Source organism: Channa argus, chromosome 2 (assembly GCF_033026475.1).
Source record: "Channa argus isolate prfri chromosome 2, Channa argus male v1.0, whole genome shotgun sequence".
Taxonomy (NCBI): domain Eukaryota; kingdom Metazoa; phylum Chordata; class Actinopteri; order Anabantiformes; family Channidae; genus Channa; species Channa argus.
Genome location: NC_090198.1, coordinates 17441590 through 17463943, shown reverse-complemented (window position 1 = coordinate 17463943; position 22354 = coordinate 17441590). Strand labels below are relative to the sequence as shown.

Below are 22354 nucleotides of genomic sequence, written 5' to 3'. Positions count from 1 at the left end.
GCCGATCAGCAGTGGGATGTAATGTAGTAGAAGGGCTGAGCAGAAAAGGAAAAGTGAGTGAGTGGTTTATAGCAATAACTTTATTTCCAGACATTGCATGATGTAGCTTCACAAACTGTATATATTTTACAGGGTATCTATTGTGTAATAACAATGACATTACATAGTTAGTGGTTAATGTTTGGTAAGAGGTCACAGATCACAGGTGAAAAAGCTTAAAAGAGCAAAAATATTCCCTTTCTTTATCTTAATGTACAAGAGCATCTAGAATTCCTTCTTTCAGTTGTTTGGCCAATCAAAATCCAGTATTTTCATCATCAGTGTTCTCAAAAGCTTTGTTAGTTTGTCCATCTGTGTTTGTGTCATATGGATTCTCCACAGCTGTCTTTGCAGATTTTCTACACACACAGAGAGAAATATGTTACAAATTGTTACACAAATAACTGGTTTAACATGCTACAAACATCTCCATTAAACTCACCTCTTGCGGTCTCTGACACCAGAGATGACAAGATAGACGCCCATTAGCACCACGACTCCCATGACAACCCCAAACACCACCAACCACACCTCCACTGGTTGTTGCACAGGAGGGGCCAGTGTTGGAGGGATACCCACGAACTCCAGTGTCCTGTCGTCCAATTGGAAAGCATCATTGATTCTGCCTCGACACAACCTGGAATCAATAAGAAAATGGGTTTATTATTGCTTATACCTATTAAATGTGTAGGTAAGGGTCATACAGACTTCATTGTGTCACTTACAGACCAAAGTTATTTAACTGAAATCCTTATGTTTGTAATAATTTAAAGGCTACTTGAGCCACTGTGTGAGGTTATAGTTAGGCACAGCAGTGCTTTGCATTCCAACTTGTTTGACTAAATGTTAACTCGAAGAACTAAAGAATCCATACCATGGTCACTGCTTTTTTAAGCTTTATTTTTCCAGGCTAAACTGAGAAGCCACCGCTCTCTAGTAGGAATGGCCTGATTACAAAAGACTTGCCTTCAGCCAAATATTACAAAAATTGTATGTAATCGAAATACACTTGAACATTAAGTGAAGCTCACCTTATAGCAGCCTCTACAACATCCTTTGGGATATATGTAGAGGGATTTGTTGGGTTGGTGACCACCATGTAGAAGGAGATCCTTGGAGTCTCCTTATAAGTTAGGATATTCTCTGCTCTGCAGGTGCAAACAAAATATAAACAAAATATAGTCTGAGGAAAACAAAGTATAAAGTATCTTTACACTTTGGTGTCATGTTGATGCAGTTGATACTAACGTGAAGGGAAGGTTCCCGTTCTTTTGGCTGTAGTACTGCCTCAAAGCATATGCAATGTTGGTCTTGAAGAGGTACAGCTCATTGGCATTCCAGGTGTACTGAAACATATTTTCAGTAATATTTGGCATGATTTTAAATACTATTAAAACTGTACATTCATTTCCACTTACATGTGTAGTATGATATTGAAATCCTTTGTACAGTGATAGCACTTGTAATAATAAATAATACTCACTGCGTTATTGCCCAATGCAGCTTTCAAACTCAGTCGCACTTTAATGGCATACTTTGAGTCTGTAAATAAACCAATTTTTAATTAATTAATACATTCATTCATTTTGATGAAATAAAGTGGTTTGAACATGTAAATGGTTCTCATGAAAACTTTGTTTTTTCCACTTCCTCAAAATTGCACAAGGGGATTTTTTAAAATTACAATTACCTCTTCTGAAAGTTACACTGGTGAAATGTTTCACCAGAAGTAACATAAATATTTTTTAGTCACTGTTGTGTGATGTAATATACACAACAGATCAAATGCATGAGGGGCAACTTTCCACATCTATGTATTGTTTCATGCATCACCCACTGTGTAGAGTTAGTCCAATCCTGGAAGATACCATCTTCAAAGTGAAGGGAGACTAGGGAAAGTCAAAATTAATTGGTATCTTCCATCTTCTGACTGACTAAACATATCTGATCCAGGTATTGAGCAGAGGCTGGTGCGAAGATAGTTGGAAACAAGCAGGGCCCTTAGGGACCAGAATTTGCCACACTTGCCATAGAGGATTGTAGGAGAAACTCATAAAAGTCAAATTTTCATTTGACAGAAGAGTATAGAGAATACAGGTTTTGGAATAACTCTAAAATTACACACAAAGAATATACGATATTTCAACTATGAAAGGCTTATTGTAATTTTAAAGTAAACATATGAGCTGTACAGTTTTTTGTGTTTCCACTCTTTTTATTATGCTAAAAACACCAAGAACACACTGTGTTCATAGCATTTTAGTGTATTGATATATAGTGCACATAAATTCATCAGAGTCAATAATCTTTTTACCTAACATCCTTTAATGAAATTAAATAAATATATTACCTGTAATGTTAAATGATTAACAAAACTGATTTGGCAATTTTTATTACTCTATTACTCACATGGATCTACTGTTGTCTTCCACCCTATAGTCCTGTTGTGTTTCTCATTCTCTGCCTTCAGCCAAATATGAAGTTTTTGGAAATAGTCCAACAGGGGACGGGCGTCCATCTTAGCATCACCCGATATTGTATGCAAAGCCCTGGTCCAGGACTGGGACCTTCCCAGCTCCAACATATTCCTAGAAGTAAACACTGATGATGATGAGGATGATGATGAAGATGATGATAATTACAAATTACTGTTATATTTATATATGTGTACCTCAATATAATATGCTACAATAAAATGAAAATGTATATTGTTTTAATAAGGTTAGAAAAAATAGAACATGATTCAGTAAACAGCCTTTAAAGAAGGACAGGAAGTCATTTATACCTCAGCTTGGTTCCCGCTGCTGTAGAACCAGTGATGTCGCATTTGGACAAAGCATCAGTTTGACCTGCTGCATCACAGAGGGCTTTTTGGAACTGAAACTGGTAGATTGTTCTTGTGAAGTACCTATATCCACATATAGTGACACGCATGCACACATGGATGAAGTTTTACAGCAGAAGTAGACCCGAAACTTTTACCACAATATTAAATCTTTCTTACAGTTTTACTACTCAGCTACTGTATTTAAACACCTAATATTGACTATTACTATTTACTAATACTTAATACCTAATAAAAGAATAGTCTCCAGATACATGAAACAGAGCCGGCGGGTCGCAGTAAGACTCATCTCTTGGCACGGGCTCCATCACTCCAACTAGCTCCCTCCTGTTTTGAAATCAGAGAAAACCTGATGCAGGGTGATATAACCACAGACCTGCAGTAAAGCTGCCACTGAAGCTACACAACATAACAACATATGTACCGTGCACTTTTGACATCGGATGCGCGCAGATTTTTGCACGATTTTTCACTTTTCATACACTGAAATAATGAACAGGAGTATTCAAACAGATCCTTGCTTACTTCATCTCCCACCAGCGTTCCATCCATTTGTCCTTGGTGATGTTACCTGCAAACACCTGCCACCTCCATTCCTCCAGCATGTAGGTGAACGGCAGTGTGGCTACAATGGTGAGCGCCTGTTTCAACAGGAAGTTTATCTCTGTATCTGCAAGCCAAAAACATCATCAACAACAACAACATCAACAATGAAACACGCTCTTTTTACTGTGAAGATTGCCTTATTAATGGAGTCAGACACTGTAAGAAAATAACACTGTTTGAAACTGTTTACAGATGACAGGTCATGTTATGTTTGATCACCTGAAGTAAACCCTGTGCACATGTATAATTTAAGTAAGTTTAGATGATGCTAATAATTGCACTGTTCTTTCTGGGAAAAGAAAAAATTCATTGAATATAATAAAACGTATAGCTGATTACACTAAAGTTGGGGGCCAGTTGGGGGCAGTTGATTTCGTGAATATTAAAAAAGAAAAGGTTGCATGGAGTCTGTGCCTCTTTGGTGGTGAGCAGGAAGTGTATAGAAGGGTTTTAGGACTTCTTTGATGTCTACAGAAACATTGATGACTGTTCTATGGGTTTTCATTAGTACTCAGACCACTTCCATAATAGCAACTTTAATGTTTAGGAGAACCAGTATCTCTCAGTATATCTGTCATCATTATCTACATCAGTGGTACCATTGTCATAGATGAAGTCAGCAGGCAGGAGTTCGAGGCTCTTCAGGTGTTTAGGTGTGGCAGCAGAGAGGGACATGATTTCTCCGACTGCCTCATGGAAACCCTCATTGGCTCCATCCCTCAGGAGGTAGGACAGGTTACGGTAAGCCATCTGGTACTGGTTGTGCCCCATTTCGTGGTGTGCTGTGAGGAAGTCATCCATGTTGATCTTAGAGCACATTTTGATTCTGAAGAAAGGTCCAGTGTTGATGTCAGCAATTATTATTTGTGATAACATATCAGATATAAAGTAGCAATAAAACATATTTTGCAATAACTTGTTTTTGCCAGGTCACATATGACAAACAGTTGAGTTCAGTAAAATGAATAAAGTCCTGATCTAAAGATGCATGTGGACTAGCATGATTTAATGGACAAATTCACCATTTTAACCCAAACTGACATTTGAGGAGCCATAAAAGTTGACTTATGATTAACGTGTAGACACACTATAGAGTCCCAAACCTCAGAAAAGAGTCAATGCTGGGCAACAATATGAGTTAATGTTTGATGATATGAAGACTTTGGTTATCTTTATCATCTTTATCAAGTATGACTCACAGATTAACCAACATCATTGTTCCAGCAAGGTGGTGTTTATGGCTCCTATCTACTGTTCTCAACATAGCACAACAAGCTATATAAATGAACAGGAATTAATTTCTTAATTAGAGGTGAGTGAGTTTGAGTCGTCTGTTTTAAATATATATCAGATCAAATAATTCCATTTAGAAACTATAAAATCAGAGATTTCGCTGGTTTTTATTCCTGTTCTTATACTATTTTCCAGATGGTTGCATATGTACATGTATGCATTGTGTGGTTATGTTATGGATTTGTCATACCTGAAGTCCTCTCTGTTTCCCATGTCCCAGGCTGTGGGGTGACAGACAACCTTCCGTCCATCCGTGGGCTTGACTAGCATAGACTTATTCCAAAAGTTGTCAAACATCTTATACAGGCCCACAGACATGAAGAAGTTCTCTGCCGCTTCAAAAAGTTGTTTCTCATTCCAGTTCTGAAAATCAAGTAGATGTTTGCTATACGATATCAGTTGCAAGAAAATATTTTAATCTCTTGTTTCATCCATTTCATTAACATTGCATGTATTACTATATTGCAATAATATCTCACTGAAGTTGTTGAAGATTCGGTACAAACAAAATTACAGATGCAGCTAAACTGAACTGTACCTTCTCAACCATAGATTTGCTGACATCAATGTCTGGTTTTTCTGGGTAGGGGACTGTCAGAGCATACAGGTTGGTCCAGAATCTTCCCCACATGTCACCTGTATAATCAGCACAAAGGTTTTAAATCTATCCAAACTTCCTACAGAAGCCCCAAGTCAAACATGTGTTGCAGTATTTTTGTGCATCAGATACATACGTCTTATAGTCTCATAGATTTATGTGTTAGTACCCTCATTTGCTATGTCTTGTTATCAACTTCTCATATATATATATATTTTATTATTATTATTTTCTTTGTGTGCATATTATCTCGGAAAGCACTCTGAATATTAACCTGTTTGATAGGTGCTATATTAATAAAGTTTGATTGACTGATATTTCAAAGGTGATTTAGAGAGGCTGATGAATTTACGATCCCAAACAAAGGAGGAAGATAAACCAATACAGAAGGTTTCAGCTAAACAATTCCCTATGTAATTGTGTTAATCTGCATCGCCATCCATAAACAATGTAAAAAATAAATTATTGTTTAAACTAATACTATTAACTAACACATTTTTTGAAATGGCATCACCTGCTTATTCATCCCTTAACAACCTAAACACAAAGAAAGTGATAGTGATGAGGGATGGACAACAGAGGGAGACAAACTTCAGGACTGGACTGGGTCTCAAAACTTAACATGGTGAAGTTAACATACTGTTTCTATTTTAAATATTAGGATGTAATTCATGAAGATCCCACACAGTTACACACCTGCATTATGCTACAAATGTTGTGTTTGTTTATTTATTTATTTATTTTAATCAAAAGCAGTTTTCTTCTGTCTTATTTTCTGTTTGTGCTTGCCTTGAACCTTTAATGATAATAAAGCTCATGATGCTTGTTGACTTGGTGTTTGCTTGTCAACTGAATTTCTGCTCTACACTAACTCAAACTAATTCAACAAAATCGATAAAATAAAGATGAATGCAATGAACATATCAGCAGGTTCAGAACATACCCAGCAGGTGGGCTGGCAGAGGTCCTTGTGAATCAATGAGTCCTGGGTAGACCTCCATAAGCCTGGCTCTCACATAGGCATGCAGCTCCTTGTATAAGGGCAGGATCTATAAAGACATGACTGATCTTTGTTACTTCACATAGTCTGTAACAGCCTGTAAATTCTTATTAAAGCAGATGTTCTGAAACTTCTTAATCTACTGACCTCTTTGTATATTGAACGCACATCTTCCATCAGCTGATCTCCAGTGTACTTGAACTTAATGTCGTCCTCTATGGTCTCATAGTTATACCTCCAGTAAGCTCCATAGTCTTTAAAACCTGAATGTGTGTGTGTGTGTGTGTGTGTGTCAACCCACAACAGAAAAACAGACACATTTCAGTTTACAGCATCAACTACAGAGTCCTTTTCTGCATATTTTCAGGAGACGTTAAGCTGACTCTGTCTATGAGTGGTAATGTAAGTAAGTAAGATGTGGCACTGCTATAAAACTAATTAGAGGCGACGAAAAACGTACACGATGATGAGAAATTTTCTGTCTGCTGATTTTAAATATCTTTTAAGATGCTGTTGGGAGAATTCATAATGTATGATCATCAATCATCTCAGTGTTCCTCCTGTGGTAAAGTACTAATGTACTTTTATTATCTTCTTTATTTCTTAATAAACATGGGCTATATTCTGTGCTTGAAGTTATAGAGTTCAAAGTTTGTCCATTGGTTTATATGAAAGGGTAGTATTTTTAAAAAATACATTCAATTCTATTCAAAGTTACCACAAGCACCAGCACCTAAACCAGGGATTTCCAACCCTGGTCCTCAGGAACACGCGTCTTTCTCGTTCTCCAACTAAGCCTGCAATGTCCACTGTGTATAACTTGGATCAGGTGTGTTCAGTCAAACCGAAAGATACCATTTTACATGAGGTGGTGCAAGACAAAGCAAAGTGGTATTTTTCAACTTCTGATTGACTGAACGCACCTGATTCAGATATTTGGCAGTGAGTAGAGCACTAGTTAGATAGTTGGAAAACAAGAAGGGCAAGGGGCTTTCATTCACACAATAAAATATCATCCATTCTCACAATAATCCATAAAGTGACATATTCACCGTTTAGTTTGGCAGCTTCATTCTTCAGATCCACGTAGTCTTCATACAGAGGCCTCATCCTCTTGCCCACCTCTCTCCTCCAGCCCTCCCACACAAGCAGACGCTCCGCATAGTTTTGGCTGTTTGCCATTATGTCCTCCAAACCTGTGAACAGGGGAAATACAGGTAAATTACAGATCACATCTAAACATCCAATTTTAAGAGGAGAAAGTGAATAAACTGTAGAATTCATATTTATTCATGCAACTTGTTCAGTACTTTTGTAAAAATACCTAAGTAAGAATTCTACTGAAACAAATCTGTAAATGTATCTTCATTGAAATGCAGGATTTATAAGTAATGGTAGTAGAAAAATAACATTGATATTGAGGTACGCGAGGTTAATTCCATGGTTGATGGTTTGATCCCTGATTCATATATCTCCTCGGACAAGTTAAGGCTTATTGAGAGCATTTATTAAAATTTAATTTCAGTAGTTTCCGAGAGGTTTAAAAGCAAATATATAGGTATAAAATAGTACAAAATGGAACTACAGGTGCTCAAAGTTGTACTTGAGTAAATGTACTGTTCTTTGTGACTTCTCACTGCTGGAAAGAGGACGTCCTGATCCAGTATTTAACCCTCCTGTTATGTTTGTGATGTTCCCAGGTCAATTTGACCCAGGGCCCAACTAAATTATACAAAAATGTCAGAAACCAAAAAGTCCCAAAAAACATTGTTTATATCTCATCATTAACTCCATTACTAACCATTTCAATCAATATTTATTTCAATGTCGTTCTTTACTGTTTACAGATCATGGTTCAGTGAGCATAAGTTATTCGTTTATTACAAAAAGATCATGTTAAAACAGTTTTTAATGTACACTGAAAAGACCTACATAAATTACAATAGTTTTATATGCAATTGATTTATAAAAATTTTATTTTATATTTTGAATTTTTTTTTGTTTATCGAGTGATGACCTCTTCTGTTCAGGGTCAAATTGAGCCGTTTTAAAGTTAACAATCTAAAAAAAACTTCTCCTGCTTGGCTTATTTATTGTAATCAAAATATAAAATAAAATGGTTCAGTTCACATATTTGTAACCCCCCCTACATGTTTATATTACAAAGGTACTGTTCGGGTCAATTTGAACCGGCAAACAAAATAGAAGCTAAAAAGACTCAGAAAGATCAATTACTATTTGTTTCTTTGCAACTATGAGACATAATACACCCCTGTCTCACACTCACACTCACACACCCACACACATACACACACACTCACACACACACATGCATTCTCTTGACCTCGTCTTTCAAAGTGTGAGAATGCAGGTGTTCACTTTTGACAGGAACCTTCTCAGTTCCCGTGGACAAACTCCACACACATTGAGTGGCCACTCAGATGTGTATTTGGGGATGAAGACCACTGAATTTCAACATTTTTTGATGTGAATGTCTTCACAGATGAGGTCAAGAGAATGTTGTTGAAGAGAATGTTATTTTGACTCTGAACATAACAGGACGGTTAAGCAGTTATTATTTCTTTTCTTCTTCCTTTTCTCCTTCTAAGTTAATAATAAACCCATATCTGACCTTAGCTGATGCATGTGACCATAACTAATCCCTATTAACAGAGTCTACCTGGCTCCAAAGTCTGGCAGTTAAAGGGGTCGTCCATCAGACACACGGTTGCTGTGCTGTAGATTGTGCTCATTTCACTCATTACCTTGCTCAGCTACGAGATGATTGAAAAAATAAAAATGTTGAGGTTAATGTGAACACAAGATAACACACATTTGTATAATACAATGAAATGGAACATGGCACAGTTGACTCACATGTGCAGCTTTATCTGGGGATAAAGCACCAGAGCCTTTGTCTTGTAGGGAGATTAGCTGTAATTTCATTTGTTGATCACTGATCTGGTCAATGGGAAACTTCTGTGATTGTTCTGACATCCGGGTGTAGAAATCTCCCCAGACCTGCCCCTGTTCTGACTGCACATGAAGAAAAAATGTTAAATCCGTCATTTACACTACATCAGTTTACATTTAATTTGACAAAAGGTCTAAGCAACTACACAGGCAAATGGATGTTTTCCTTACCAGTTTGTCTGAGTTCTCCTTTGTAATGTTGGTGTTGTAGGCCCATGATGCCAGCGAGTACTGGTACATACGCTCAGTGGCCTCTTTGTCAAACCTCTGCAGGAACTCCCTTGCTTTGCTCTCCACATCTGACTGAGCAGTAACAGCGCAGCAGAGAGCTACCAGGGCTACAAGAATCCTCGCAGACATCGTGGCTGCTTCAGCTCACACACAAAGTCAGTATGAAAAGGAGGGACACTGTTCTGTTATACAGTTTCAATAAATGCCTGTGCTGCCTTGGCCTTTGGACATCAGAGCCATAACTGAGGGTGTATTTGAGTTTTCATTTACAGATAGGATGCTTTAGAGGATGTTTCAATGTCCTCGTGAGCAGTCACTGATACATTATCAGGTGTGAAATAGACACAGTCTTTTCTTAAATTTGCACAGTCAGTAATAGTTGAGTCTGGTGGGTGAATACGTTTCTCCAAAAAGTTCTGTCTTAGTTGTAACAAATACAAATAGTGGTGGTAGTAGTGGTAACAAATACAAATCAGTCATTTGACATAAAATTAAAAGGCTGTTGAAAGAACACAAGATAAAAAACATAAATACAATGTTATGTGTCTACACAAGTGAGTTATGCTTACTCTAATGTTATGTGATAAAATGTCTGCGCCCTACACCACGGAAATAAACTAAAACATAGTTGCTTCCATTTATATGAGACAGTATGTTGTTTTAATATTTCTACTTAAATCTCTTTTATATTAGGGCCTTTTCTGACCTGGTAGAGGTTGTTTAATCTTTTATATTTTTAATTCTATTTACTTTTTATGAATGGTTAAGTTGAAATAAAGTTTTCACTCTCATTAGTAGAAGAACTAAAATATGATCTGAGCACCAGTATTTGCTCATGTGCACTTTTCTCACACAGTTGCACAGTGCACAGTTCTTTAGTGTCATTTCTTAAACACATATCAGAATTTAAAAAACAAAAGAAAGTCAAGTAAACGAGAAACATTAGTTTTAGTCGAGTCCATCTTATCTGGTCACTGTTAGATTTCCCAGCACCAGATTTAGTGCAAGTCACGCACTGTTAGGCCCTAAATGCTGATAAGAAATCATGAGGACAAGGTTTATTATTTAGTTTTATCAACAACACCAAACAATTATTTAATAAACTCCCCCCTTTCCTTTTTCCTATTACAAACCAGTCTGTGATCTATTAAGATATCAAATAAATATTATTGTCTTTGTGTCCAAATTAGCAAAATTTAGCTTTTTTGTACCCCAGCACTAAAACTGATAACATTTCATGACACAGGATTCCTCTGTTTTATGCCTGGGAACATTAACTTCATGCAACATTGCCCACCTGTGGACAAAGTTGGTATTATCATGCTTGTTAAAGGATAGGTACACCTTTTTATTACATCTTTCTGTTTTGAAAGAATTGTCTGTTAAACAATTTAATAAATTAAATACATTTATGGGTTAAGATAACCATTTCTCCTGTTCCTACTAGCCATGAAATTATGTTCTGTGTGTGTGTGTGTATGTGTGTGTGTGTGTGTAAAGCTCTTTGAGTCCTAATACGTAGATAAGTGCTATATAAGTTTACCAAAAGTCTGTGCAAGGCCAATGTGAGACTCCATCATTATGAGTTAGTCAAAATTTGCCTGTTGTAACATAAACAGGTAATTTCATAAAAACAATGTGGTAAATGTGCATTTGTAAACAAACAAACAAACAAACAAAAACATTTAGGAAGGGGTCATCTTTGTGCCCAGTATGGACAAAGGATACAGTTACGTCAAACTGTTTCAAAGTTCTCATGCCGTTTTCCAATAGACTAGAAAAACTGTAAACCTCATTTAAAACGTTTTATTTCTTCTTCATACTGTTTTAAGACACAAAAGCTCACAGCTTATGATTGTACTTTGTATGTAATTATTTTCACTTGTATATAAAGTAAAGAAAATGTTAATTGTGACTGGCAAGATGCAACAACAATTCCTTTTGGGCTAAAGTTTTGTAAAGAAGTTCCATATTTGGCCGTAACAACCACCATCTGAGGTCAGTGTCTGAAGATGCTTTTTAAAACAATTTCAAGAGATAAACTTTATTTCATAAATATATTTTGTTGTATGTTTTATGGTCTTTAGTAATAAAGGAGCTGGGGTGCCAGCAGGAATTGCTGAAACATTCCTAGCTTCTCTATGTACCTCTGAAATTGAAATTGAATTGAATGTAATTGCGTTGTATTAATTTGTTGAAAATATATCAATTGCATGTTAAAAAATATATAAAGAATAATATTGTGGTTTCCTACAGAAAATGAATATAGAACATTGTAATTGGATTTAAAGTGTTTTATGTTAAAATATTCTCTCTTAGTTGAACTCAACTTAATGTGCATGTAAATGCATCCCTCAAACTTTGTGTAACTGTCCTGACATGTAGTTAGTTTACACTGCTGAGCCTCTTTGACTCTAGGACACTTTCATGTCACTTGGCAACAGTCACAAAACACTGATGGCAACATATAATCTCATTAGGTGTAACCTAAAATGTCTAATTTGCTGAATTTAAAGTGATGATCAACACACTTCACACTTGTTATATATATATGGTAAGATAATTACAAATATTAACAAGATGGAAAAATGCAAAGCATTTCACACAGTCTGTAAAACTGTGATATTGAGTAGTTTTCCTCCGCTGGTTATAAATAATCACTGTGTGGTTTATAATTTGCTGGGATGCATGGAGCATTTGCTTGTCTCCTCGGCAGCTCAGTGAGGCCAATGAAAGGTTACTGTCAACCTGCACTGCCATAAATTTGCTGCACCAGCAAGTTTACTGTGGACATGTCTATACACAGACTGAGCCTAGAGGCTATAAGCTAATCACTGTGAATGAATGAGACAACAGCCAGGCTTAGCATCCTAGAAACTCAGATTCAGCAAAAAATAAATAAATAAAAGATGTTCCCTGGGCATCATGCAGCCATTTACAGCCTCTGTGTTTGACAAGGAGTATCTGTTATATTCTATTCTATTGCTTTTTATTAGCTATTGTTATGTCAAAAACTTGGCAGGTGAGAGGGATTTATTCTGTCTGTCTGAACAGACAGCTGAGAAAATCCAACATCTCTGTACTCCCACTTGAGACTGATCTATTTTTGATGGAGTTGTCATTATGCACTTCCTAAAAATTTAATTGTTTTGCTGAATGTTACCATCACATATCATCACATGTCCTCATCATCACATTTTCAAAATGAAAATATGTTTTCATATTGAAAATGAAGGCAAGTGACCATTATTGTTCCAGATTTAGTCAATTTTCCAGGCTGTTTTTCTCACACAAGGGTTAGAAAGCAAAGTCTGAACAAATGATCACCTTGTTCTAAAATGCTCATCTGACAGAGTTACATGTTGGTTTTCACGACCTCTCCCTCTTCACACACATCCACACCTCACTCTTCTCTCTCATCCTCCCAGCCTGCACACTGCTCAGGCCAGGCAGCCAGGCTTGAACAATTCCCAGAAAAATAACCCCAACAAAACCGGAAAAGCACACACATAGACCTACCTGAAAAGTAAAGGTTTGCTGACTGCAGACTGGATATGAAACAAAGTGTGTGCACTTTTCTATTATAATAAATTATATTCTATATTCTCCAAATGCTTGTTTTGTGTGTTGCCAACGCCTGCAATTTGAGTGTATTCTGTTAAGTTGGCAGGCGGGGTCTTGAATGTGGCGTCTTATTGTACGTGAGCCAGGTTTTTATTTTGAAAATTTTGAGAGGTGTTTCCTTTTCGCTCTGGCTGGTTTGACACTGCACGGAGGCAACCCATGATCGCAGACTCAACACGCATCCTCACACCACTGACCTGGGCTTAGCCGTGTCCTGCATGTGTGTGCATGTGTGTGAGCGTGTGTGAGCGGGAGTGTGAGTGATCCCCAGAAACCAGCAGCAGGATGGAGGATCTCAAGGAGAACCTGGGAACTTTGGATTGACGCCCGGGGATAACGCACGGTCGGCCTGAACCTCATCGGGTTTCTCGTGGATTTATATATTTGGATGTGGTCTTTTCCCCCTTTTCTAGTTTTCTTTTGACAGTGGGAATTTACACTTGGCTTACAACTCCTAGTATTTCTGGCGTGCAAAATGCCATTCGCCAAAAGGATTGTGGAGCCGCAGCTTCTGTGCAGGCACCAGATCCCCAGTGATGAAGGTCTGCTTTTCGAGGACCTGTGTGCCATCAGCAACGTGGTTCTGTCCCGGACCTTGCGACAGCTGTCCGACCTGGCCCGGCACGCCTGCTCCTTATTTCAGGAGCTGGAAAACGACATTATTAACACCAACCAGCGGGTCTGGGTCCTCCAGAACAAAATAGGCCAGATACAGCAGACCGCCAGTGCCCTAGACCCTAAAAAGGAAGCAGTGCGTAAGTAGACCAGCACAAGTGTATGTACCCCCTCTAAAATAACGGAAAGCATCTTATAATCTAGCCCTGTGATTTTATTCATTCATACCCTACATATGTTCCTTCATGCTTCGTAGGGCGCCCTCCTCAAAATTATTTTTACCCAGCTGCACGCACGCACGCTGTAGACGCGGCCGCGCTCTCATCCCCAGTGAAATGTGTCACACGGCAGCGTTTGCACATTCGATTGTCCGGTAACATCGAGATGCACGTTCACAGAGCAAGACATGTCCACCGCTCATTCATTTATTTGGCGGTCCAGACGCGGGTGTGTGTGTTTGTCGACGAGTGTGGGGGAGTCGGTGTGTGTGTGTGCTCACAGGCAGCGCGGAGCGGAGGGGCGTGTGATGCCGCTGCATTGGCTCAGGATCGCAGTCTCCTTACTGCGGGTAGCGCACACCTGAAGCATGTTGAGGCGGTGTGTTTTGCGGGGCCGCGAAAGGACTCTGCGTTCATTCAGGGTGTGATTATGCGAAGTTTCAGTAGGCCTATCTGGTGGTTTTGAGATGTGTGTGTGTGAGTGTGTTCGGTTTTCACAGACGACTCCCCGTGCGCCAAACCCACCCTTTTCCACATGCGGTGGTACCAACACAGCATCAATAATGAATCCAGATGTCCATGTTGCAGGATAAATATGAACTGGTCATGACTAGACATTGTAATTGCAGTACAGTGCTGTAGACTGATCACATACAAAATAAGCCTGATTGGCATCAGTAACAGACTCTGCAATTCAATGTAACAGCGCCTTGTTTTCAGCGGCTACATATTATTTATGTCCTCTGCAGTACCGTCAGTATGAAGCTTTTGATCTTAAGCGATCATATAGCCATTTTAGTCATTTTCCGTTAACATCACTGCTGTAGGTTATGATAATCTGGGACAATCAAAGAGCATTTGGGGGCCTAAAGCTACTGTAGGCTCACAAACTCCCTCTTTAGATTAACCCCACCACACACACACATACCAGAGCATATGTGTCAGTGAGGCAGGATGTATCTTTATTACATGAAACCTACTGTCCTGCTCTGTTGTGGATCTAAATGAATGACACTGTCATGTCCAAGGCTGCAGTATATATATGGCTGTGTGAGAGATGGTTTGCATTCTGTCCAGTGCAAAGAGAGCAGGCATTTGAATTTCAATGTTGAAATCCTTTTGCAGTTACATCTCTCCACACTAAACACAAGCACACATCTGTACCCTCACACCTCAGCACTTGCCCTCTACACTACCCCCCCAAAGAAAAATGCCCCTTACACCTGTTGTGCTCAGAAAACCTTGAAATATTGATTTGCTGAGTGGATTGTGCTTCTGTATCTACCATAAGGCATACAAGATAAGTATTACTTAACACACGTGTCGCCAAACTGTTTCTTGTCTCTCAAATCCAAGAATGCCAGTGTGAGTCCATGCAGTAAATTAAAACTCTTTTGAGTAACCATTTCACTCTAAACCAGTACTTCCCAACTTGAAGTCAGAACCCCTACAGGGGCTCGTGTAATACCTGGATTGCTCAGATAAAATATTAGAAAAAACAAAATTATGTATGTAAAATTATGTATTTGTATTTTATAGAATTTATTTTCTTGAGCAAAGCAGTGTTTTCAATCATTGAACCCTCTAATTTAAATCAAACAAACTGACAAATTAAAGTATCACTTTGGTCATTTTCTAAATATTCATGTTGTCCATCAATTACCAGAGTTAACACGGAATCTTCTCGACTCCATAACCAGTTACATTTCTGCTTTTTACAAACATCACACTATATGCTCACATTTGGCAATAAGATTTTCCATTACATCAGGCATAAGTTGACACTTCGGAAAGAAATTGTGATGAAATCAAACTCAAAAACCAACTTTTCAATTAGAAAGGTGGTCTTAGATTATATAGTGTCTGATTCAATCTTAGTTGACCTATTTAAAGCTTTGTTGAACCAAAGGCACCATCTAAACATGGGCTTATGCCACAAAATCAATCACAGATACAGGTTGTGAACATGACTTTATTAGACTGATCTCACACTCTGTAATATCCTCTGAACACAGTCTAGGTGCCTTTGCAGATGCTTATTTGTGTATTGTTATTGTGGCATTTGTTCTTGTCAGACAAGTTACAGGTACCAGTTCATTAGTAACCAGTAATTTTGACCATTAAATATTTCCCTCAATACAAGTTGGGGAAGAAACTAATACAAAATGAATGTGAAAACTAAAAAAATAGACTGCAATTGTCTGTGTGAGACTAGCTCAGTTGATGGGGGAATCTGCATCCTCTGTAGGCCAATGGTAGTACTTGGATGCTTACCAAAGTTTAGCTATTTTTACTCAGCTTTCAAAAAGACCATTATCTTTCCTCATTTTTTCAAAAGGCAGCAGTAACCCTGAGGATCTGAACAGCTGTGTGTACACACAGACAGATATTCAATTCCAGTGACAACAGAGTCTCCTCACATCATTGTGGAGTGTGTCAAGATTTAACACAGTCAATATGCTGCTTGGACTGATCCTGAAGATGGCAGTAGGACGTGTTCATACAGTCTGTTACATTCATGGAAAACAATATGTTGGTTTAGAAACAATCAGTAATAGTGGTCAGCACTGGCAATGGTAACCATCACTTAATATGTGGTATCTAAATGTGAATGACCTACGCTCAATACCGTGAATGAATGCATCCTGTGTGCAGTGCAGTGACATATGCAGCTCGTGCTACATCTCCTGAGTAGACACAGTGTGAGGTATAAGAATTAAGACAATCATGAATTGGAAACTGGTATCACAAAACTAAATCAAATGAAATGTATGGTCCGTATAATTCTCCTTAGGACATTGGCCCGGGATTTTTTTGTTTATTTATTTTGCTAATTGGTTGTCAATAATCCTTCGGTCTATTTGTTGGAGACTAGTAAGGAATGCCCTGGAACTCAGGATGCCATCTATACAGTTGAAACCAGATGTTTATATGCACTGTTTAAAAAGACACATAATCTTTTTTCCTCACTGTCTGAAATTAAATCAGACTAAACCTTCTCCATTTTAGGTCAGTTAGAATTGCAATTATCTCTATTTGCCAAACGCGAGAACAATAAGAGAGGTAATTTTTTTTAGAGAATGTTTTATTGCTTTCTTCAAGGTCTTAAATTTATTGAACGGGGCACCTTCAGGCATCTGGAATTTATACCCAAGGTTGAAATAGAATTGTGAAGGTCCGAAGTTCTCTTCCTGATATCTTGACCCATGATTTACAGAAGGAAGCAGTGTGTTTGAGGTGTGCCGTAAAATACATTCAGAATTGTGCCTCCAAATATTGTCAATTAACGTGTCAGAAGCTTCCAAAGCCATGACATCATCATCTGGGCTTTTCCAAATTGTTTAAAGTCATAGTGATATTAGTGTATGTAAACTTTTGGTGACTGTTTTTGGTGACTAATTTTAAAAAAATATTACAGTACATTATCTTGTTAATCATACTGATATTGTTAGAAATCATACCATGTTTTTTTAATGCTAATAAAAATGTCAGTTGAAGTGAAAACTGAGATAAGAGGAATAGAAACATACACAAAACACATGGACACATCAATATAGAAGAACTTCTAGAAGGTATTCTTCTTCTTTTGCTTGCCTTGTACCTCACTTGTAAGTCGCTTTGGATAAAAGCATATGCTAAATGACTAAATGTAAATGTAAATAAGTAGTTGGTTAAATTTAAGGTGAAGTCATACAAGCACTGATTTAGAAGAATACAAAAAGCTTATACATAAAATTTAGGCTTGGAAATATGGTTGGACAACTGGACCTGCACTTTTCTGTTGTAGCAAAAATGTGGGCATCCTTCAAATGCCACCAATTAAAATGTTTTAGATCAATAATGGATCAAATTACTATTGTGTAATTTGAGAGCGGGCACTTGTAGATTACATGGAACCACTTTTAGCTCACTGATGTGATTCTACTGTCCATTAAATATTTCATAGTTTAGTTTTACTAGTCTAATCAGACTAATTTCCTGCAACAGCAGAAATCTCTGACAAACTTCAGAGACAAACTTAATCAGAACGTCGGTTGTTGGTCAGCAACTAAACATGTAAACTGTTTCTAAAAGTGGCAAGAAAAAAGTTCATGTAATATCCAAATGACACTAACACAATCAATTAAGATAATTAGACAAGAGTTCTCTGTTAGTACAAGACTAGCAAACAGGTGCTCAACGTGGCATAAAGAGTGAATGAAACGAGTCAGAAGTTGTACTGAACATCCTTTGCTTCGGCTGTCACTAGGTGAGAGGCAGGGTACATGCTGGATCCACATTTGCGCTACACTTACAGACCTAAAGCTGGTCAGTGAATTCAAACCCTGGTCCTTCTGCTGTTCACTACACCACCATGATGCCCATTTTGGCTTTATATAATTTACAGTGCAAAAATGAACCTACAGTGATTTACTTATCCACAGAATACATTTTATTTTAGATTAAAGTTGCAATGTGCAACTTAAGCTACCCTTAGTATGAGACTAGAAATCTGTCCACTCTGCTCCAATCAGCCCTCAGTGCTCTGTCGTCTTTGTCCCACTCTGCCCAGCATTTCAGGGTACTGTCAGTACAAAATGACAATAAATGAGAATGCACCAACATATAAAGTGCTAATAAAGGGTTAGAAAAACTAGCCTTGCTCAAAAACATTGCAGTTTTCTCTTCACTGTTGTTCAGTCCTGTTCTCAGTATGTTTTAACAGCACCTCTTCACATTAAGATACATTTGCAGCATATAGTTAGTGAACAAACATACGCCATCTCCTATCCCACACTCAGAAGCAAGCTGAAAGAGATATTAATGTGAAAATATTGGTCTGTAATGAATATATTGTCCAGCTCTGGAAATGGTGGTTTCTTCTTGGTATGCTGTTAAAGCAAATTTGCCTTTGAATTTAAAACTGAGAGAGTATGACCTGTGGCAGTGGGGGGACTGTTATATCTTGCTAGTCTGCATAGTAACAGGAGAGAGAGCGAGGCCTGCTTTAACCTTTCAGCTGAGTCGATCTCCCTTCACTTTAACTTGCTATTTTTGCAGTGCAAATAGCATCAATTCCGGAGCACACATCATTGTTGAAACAGTGTGTTATGGAAAAAATCAAAAGGAAAGACTAAGAGCTGACAGTAGACTGTGACTCTCAGTGGTCTGGAAGTGGTCTTTTTCTGTTTCTCACTTGCAAACACACAAAAACTCCTACAGTATAATACATATTCCAACCTCATTCAGTGGTAATGGCCAACAGGCCTAATCAGTTCAGTAGGAGTTTCTGTGTGTGGTTCAGGGATCTGATTTCAACTGCACGAGGCAGGTTGGGATACACTCTGTCCAGGCACATCTTGTCTGTCTCACACCTAACCACACACACACACACACACACACACACACACACACACACACACACACACACACACACACACACACACACACACACACACACACACACACACACACACACACACACACAAACACATCACACCAAGAGCATCAATTCAGACGTTTTCAGAATCCAGTGTATGTGATGTTTCTCTCGCACAGCTTCTTCAATATCTCTGCCTCCATCTGTCATTCTCTCCATCTTTGCATCTCTGTGTCCATCCTCATCCTCCTTCTTTCCATCTATACCTCTTCCCTCACTGCCCTACTTTTCCTATCATCATCAGCATGGAGAGACTTCTGCCTCTTGACAGCATATTTAATGTTTAATGCACTTTGATTTCCACCCAGACACTTACAAGCCTGAGAGGAGAGAAGAATGTTTGATAACAGGGTGAAAAGGAGAGAGACAGAGAAAGATTAAGGCAAGGCCATGGTAGTACAGGGCAGAGCTTCCGATGCTCATTGGTATGAATGCAGGAACATATTAAGGTTTACAATAAACAACTGAAATTGACATTTTATGTGGATAAATCTACTGGAAGTAGGTTGATACTTTGTTTAGTTAACACGTTGTTAATGATGTCTTGTGGGGAGTGTAGATGTCCACCCTCACTGTCCCCAGAATCAACAGCTGTCACTATTATCTCTGCACTGCACTTGTTGTGTTTTTGTGATTTTGATTTCAATGAGGTTTCTTGAATAAATGGAGCTTTAATATCTAATGATAGTGTGTTGGTTGCTGCCCTGTGCTCACAAGATGACACAGAGATTAAATGAGGGCAGAGGACATTAGATTTAGAGGAGAACATCCTTGAGGAAGCGTTAAGACCAGTGTAAATTTTGGATAAATCCTGTGGATGTACAAATGATATACAGTCTTAGAGTCACTGCTAAATTCTGTTATGTTATTACATCGAAGTTGTTGTTTTATTAGTTTTGTTCTATTTAATGTGAAAAATCTATTTTGTGAACAGCAATTCTACTCCTCTTTAATGTTTAATATATACAAAGGAAGAGAACTTTTTTAATTCACTAGTGTGAATGAAAATGTTAGAGAATATGTGTCAGTGAGGCAGGGAGTGTGTTTTTATTACAAAAACATGAAAATTACACACACTTCATTCTCATGGCCCAATTTCCTTCATGCTAATTTTGGCTAAAGTTATTCTACTGCCTCATATATAGTAACACGGAAACATACATATAGACACACACAAATTTGACACACTTTCAGATCAGCCTTTCCATACCAGCAGGTAAACACTTACACACACCACAGGCGCACTACTCATGAACATGAAAATGTATGCACATACGCACACACAACCCATTGAACCTGCACCTCATCTTTCTGTCTCTCATGTTATCATTTGAAATTCTGCTTTAAGTGCCCCTGTCTCTGTTGTAGCCTGCACTAAAACATGCATGTAGACCTTCCATATCTATACATCACAGTGCTCGGATAGCTTTATGGCTGCTATCCTGGCTGTGCAATGGGCTCTGGCTTTGCCGTGTTGCTGAAGTCCTGGTATAGCTCAGCAGTTATGGCAAAAATATACAACACTATTCTACACTGGTGATTTGGCTCATAATGTCAAAGGGAGAATATTGGCTCTATGACCGACAGACAAAGGCAAATAGTTGCTCAAAGCTGTCGGGTGTGTGCATTAATATGTGCATGAAGTTGTTTGATCTGAAGAAACACACAACTCAACATTTAAACCTTTTACAGAATATGTCTCTTAAAAAAAGAACAAACTTCTCCTTTAACCTTTGTATTGTTTCATTTTCTAGTACAATTTAGATGTCAATGTGCCTATGTGTCTATCAAAAATTTCCATGAATAAATATCTTCCTGATGTGTCTGTGTGTGCATATTTTGTGTACCAATTTCCTGTGACATGCTAAACTAATTCATCCTGAAGTACTGTCATCTCTGTCCAGAGCCCCGATGATCAGCACAATTACCCCCAAAATCTTTGATAGACAACTGGGTACCAAAAAAAAAAAAAAAAAACACACTTACTCAGCGATCTTTCTAGGTTATTGTGTACATGTCATGTTTTTGAACTACAGTTTATAGCATGATGTACAGTGTTGTAAATCCATAGAGGTCACTTGTATATTATGTAGCAGCAGGCTTGGCAGACCTGGACTCACTGCACCCAAAAACAGAGAATCTGTGAGCAGGACAAACATGTGGGTCCTTCAAAAAATGCAATAAGAGCATCGCTAATCATTTGCTGCAAAAGACATTTTGAAGGAAACATCACTATCTAGACCTTAGACTATACAATCTAGCTTTTATTGGCTGCAAACTGTTCAATGCTTGCAACTGAAATCAATCTCTCGAGAGTATGACCGCTTTTAAGTTAGTATTTTGAAGTACTGCACTATATGTGAAATGTAAACATTGTATATCTATGTCTGGAAAAATAAAACCTAAAAAATTAATCATTTTAAAAATCTTTAATAACCCAATATGTCACTTCAATTCAGCAATTCTCTATTCAGCCATGTGTTTTTTGCCCACAATATGGTGCAGATCATCAGGGAATTGCCCTGCGTGCTCTTTAGCAGTAACATTTGAGGACATCCAGCCTCCCCTGCAAGTTTACACATTAATTGCTGTGAACACGGACTCCTGGAGTGTCTGCTCTACCTCTGATCGATGACGTGTTACTCAAATGTTTGCCCTTCTGCCAGGTTCTCTCATCAAGGTTCTTACTTTGGTTATTCAGGTTATTTAGTTTGACCTGACAGCCAACTGTAGGAAGAATCCTAGGGGTTCCAGACTTTTTTCATTTCATTATTGAGGCCACTGTGCTCACAGCATTAGAAATGTTTTTATGCCCTTGTCCTGATCTCTGCCTGACCACAAAATGTTATTGTAGGGGCCTTCAGAGAGTTCCTTGATTTCATGGCTCGGAGTT

The 22354-nt window shown here is 38.1% G+C and overlaps 2 protein-coding genes across 7 annotated transcripts in view; one reads left to right on the top strand and one right to left on the bottom strand.

Moving 5' to 3' along the window:
* Positions 1 to 62: 62 nt before the first annotated feature.
* Positions 63 to 9784, bottom strand: ace2 (angiotensin I converting enzyme 2). Its single transcript, XM_067496035.1, has 18 exons — positions 9526 to 9784; positions 9259 to 9417; positions 9062 to 9155; positions 7434 to 7577; positions 6529 to 6644; positions 6325 to 6430; positions 5322 to 5419; positions 4974 to 5146; positions 4090 to 4316; positions 3410 to 3554; positions 3113 to 3211; positions 2825 to 2947; positions 2449 to 2627; positions 1523 to 1581; positions 1288 to 1385; positions 1071 to 1187; positions 482 to 676; positions 63 to 398 (listed from the first exon to the last, which is right to left on the bottom strand). The coding sequence occupies exons 1-18, from the start codon at positions 9712 to 9714 to the stop codon at positions 296 to 298; spliced, it is 2424 nt and encodes an 807-aa protein (XP_067352136.1). The 5' UTR covers positions 9715 to 9784; the 3' UTR covers positions 63 to 295.
* Positions 9785 to 13346: 3562 nt separating this feature from the next.
* nhsb (Nance-Horan syndrome b (congenital cataracts and dental anomalies)) overlaps positions 13347 to 22354 on the top strand; it is a 47105-nt gene continuing 38097 nt past the window's right edge. For all 6 annotated transcript variants that reach the window (XM_067496032.1, XM_067496028.1, XM_067496029.1 and 3 more), the window contains exon 1: positions 13347 to 13964. In XM_067496032.1, the coding sequence (XP_067352133.1) occupies positions 13685 to 13964 (280 nt within the window). In that variant the 5' untranslated portion in view covers positions 13347 to 13684. The remainder of the gene's footprint in view (positions 13965 to 22354) is intronic.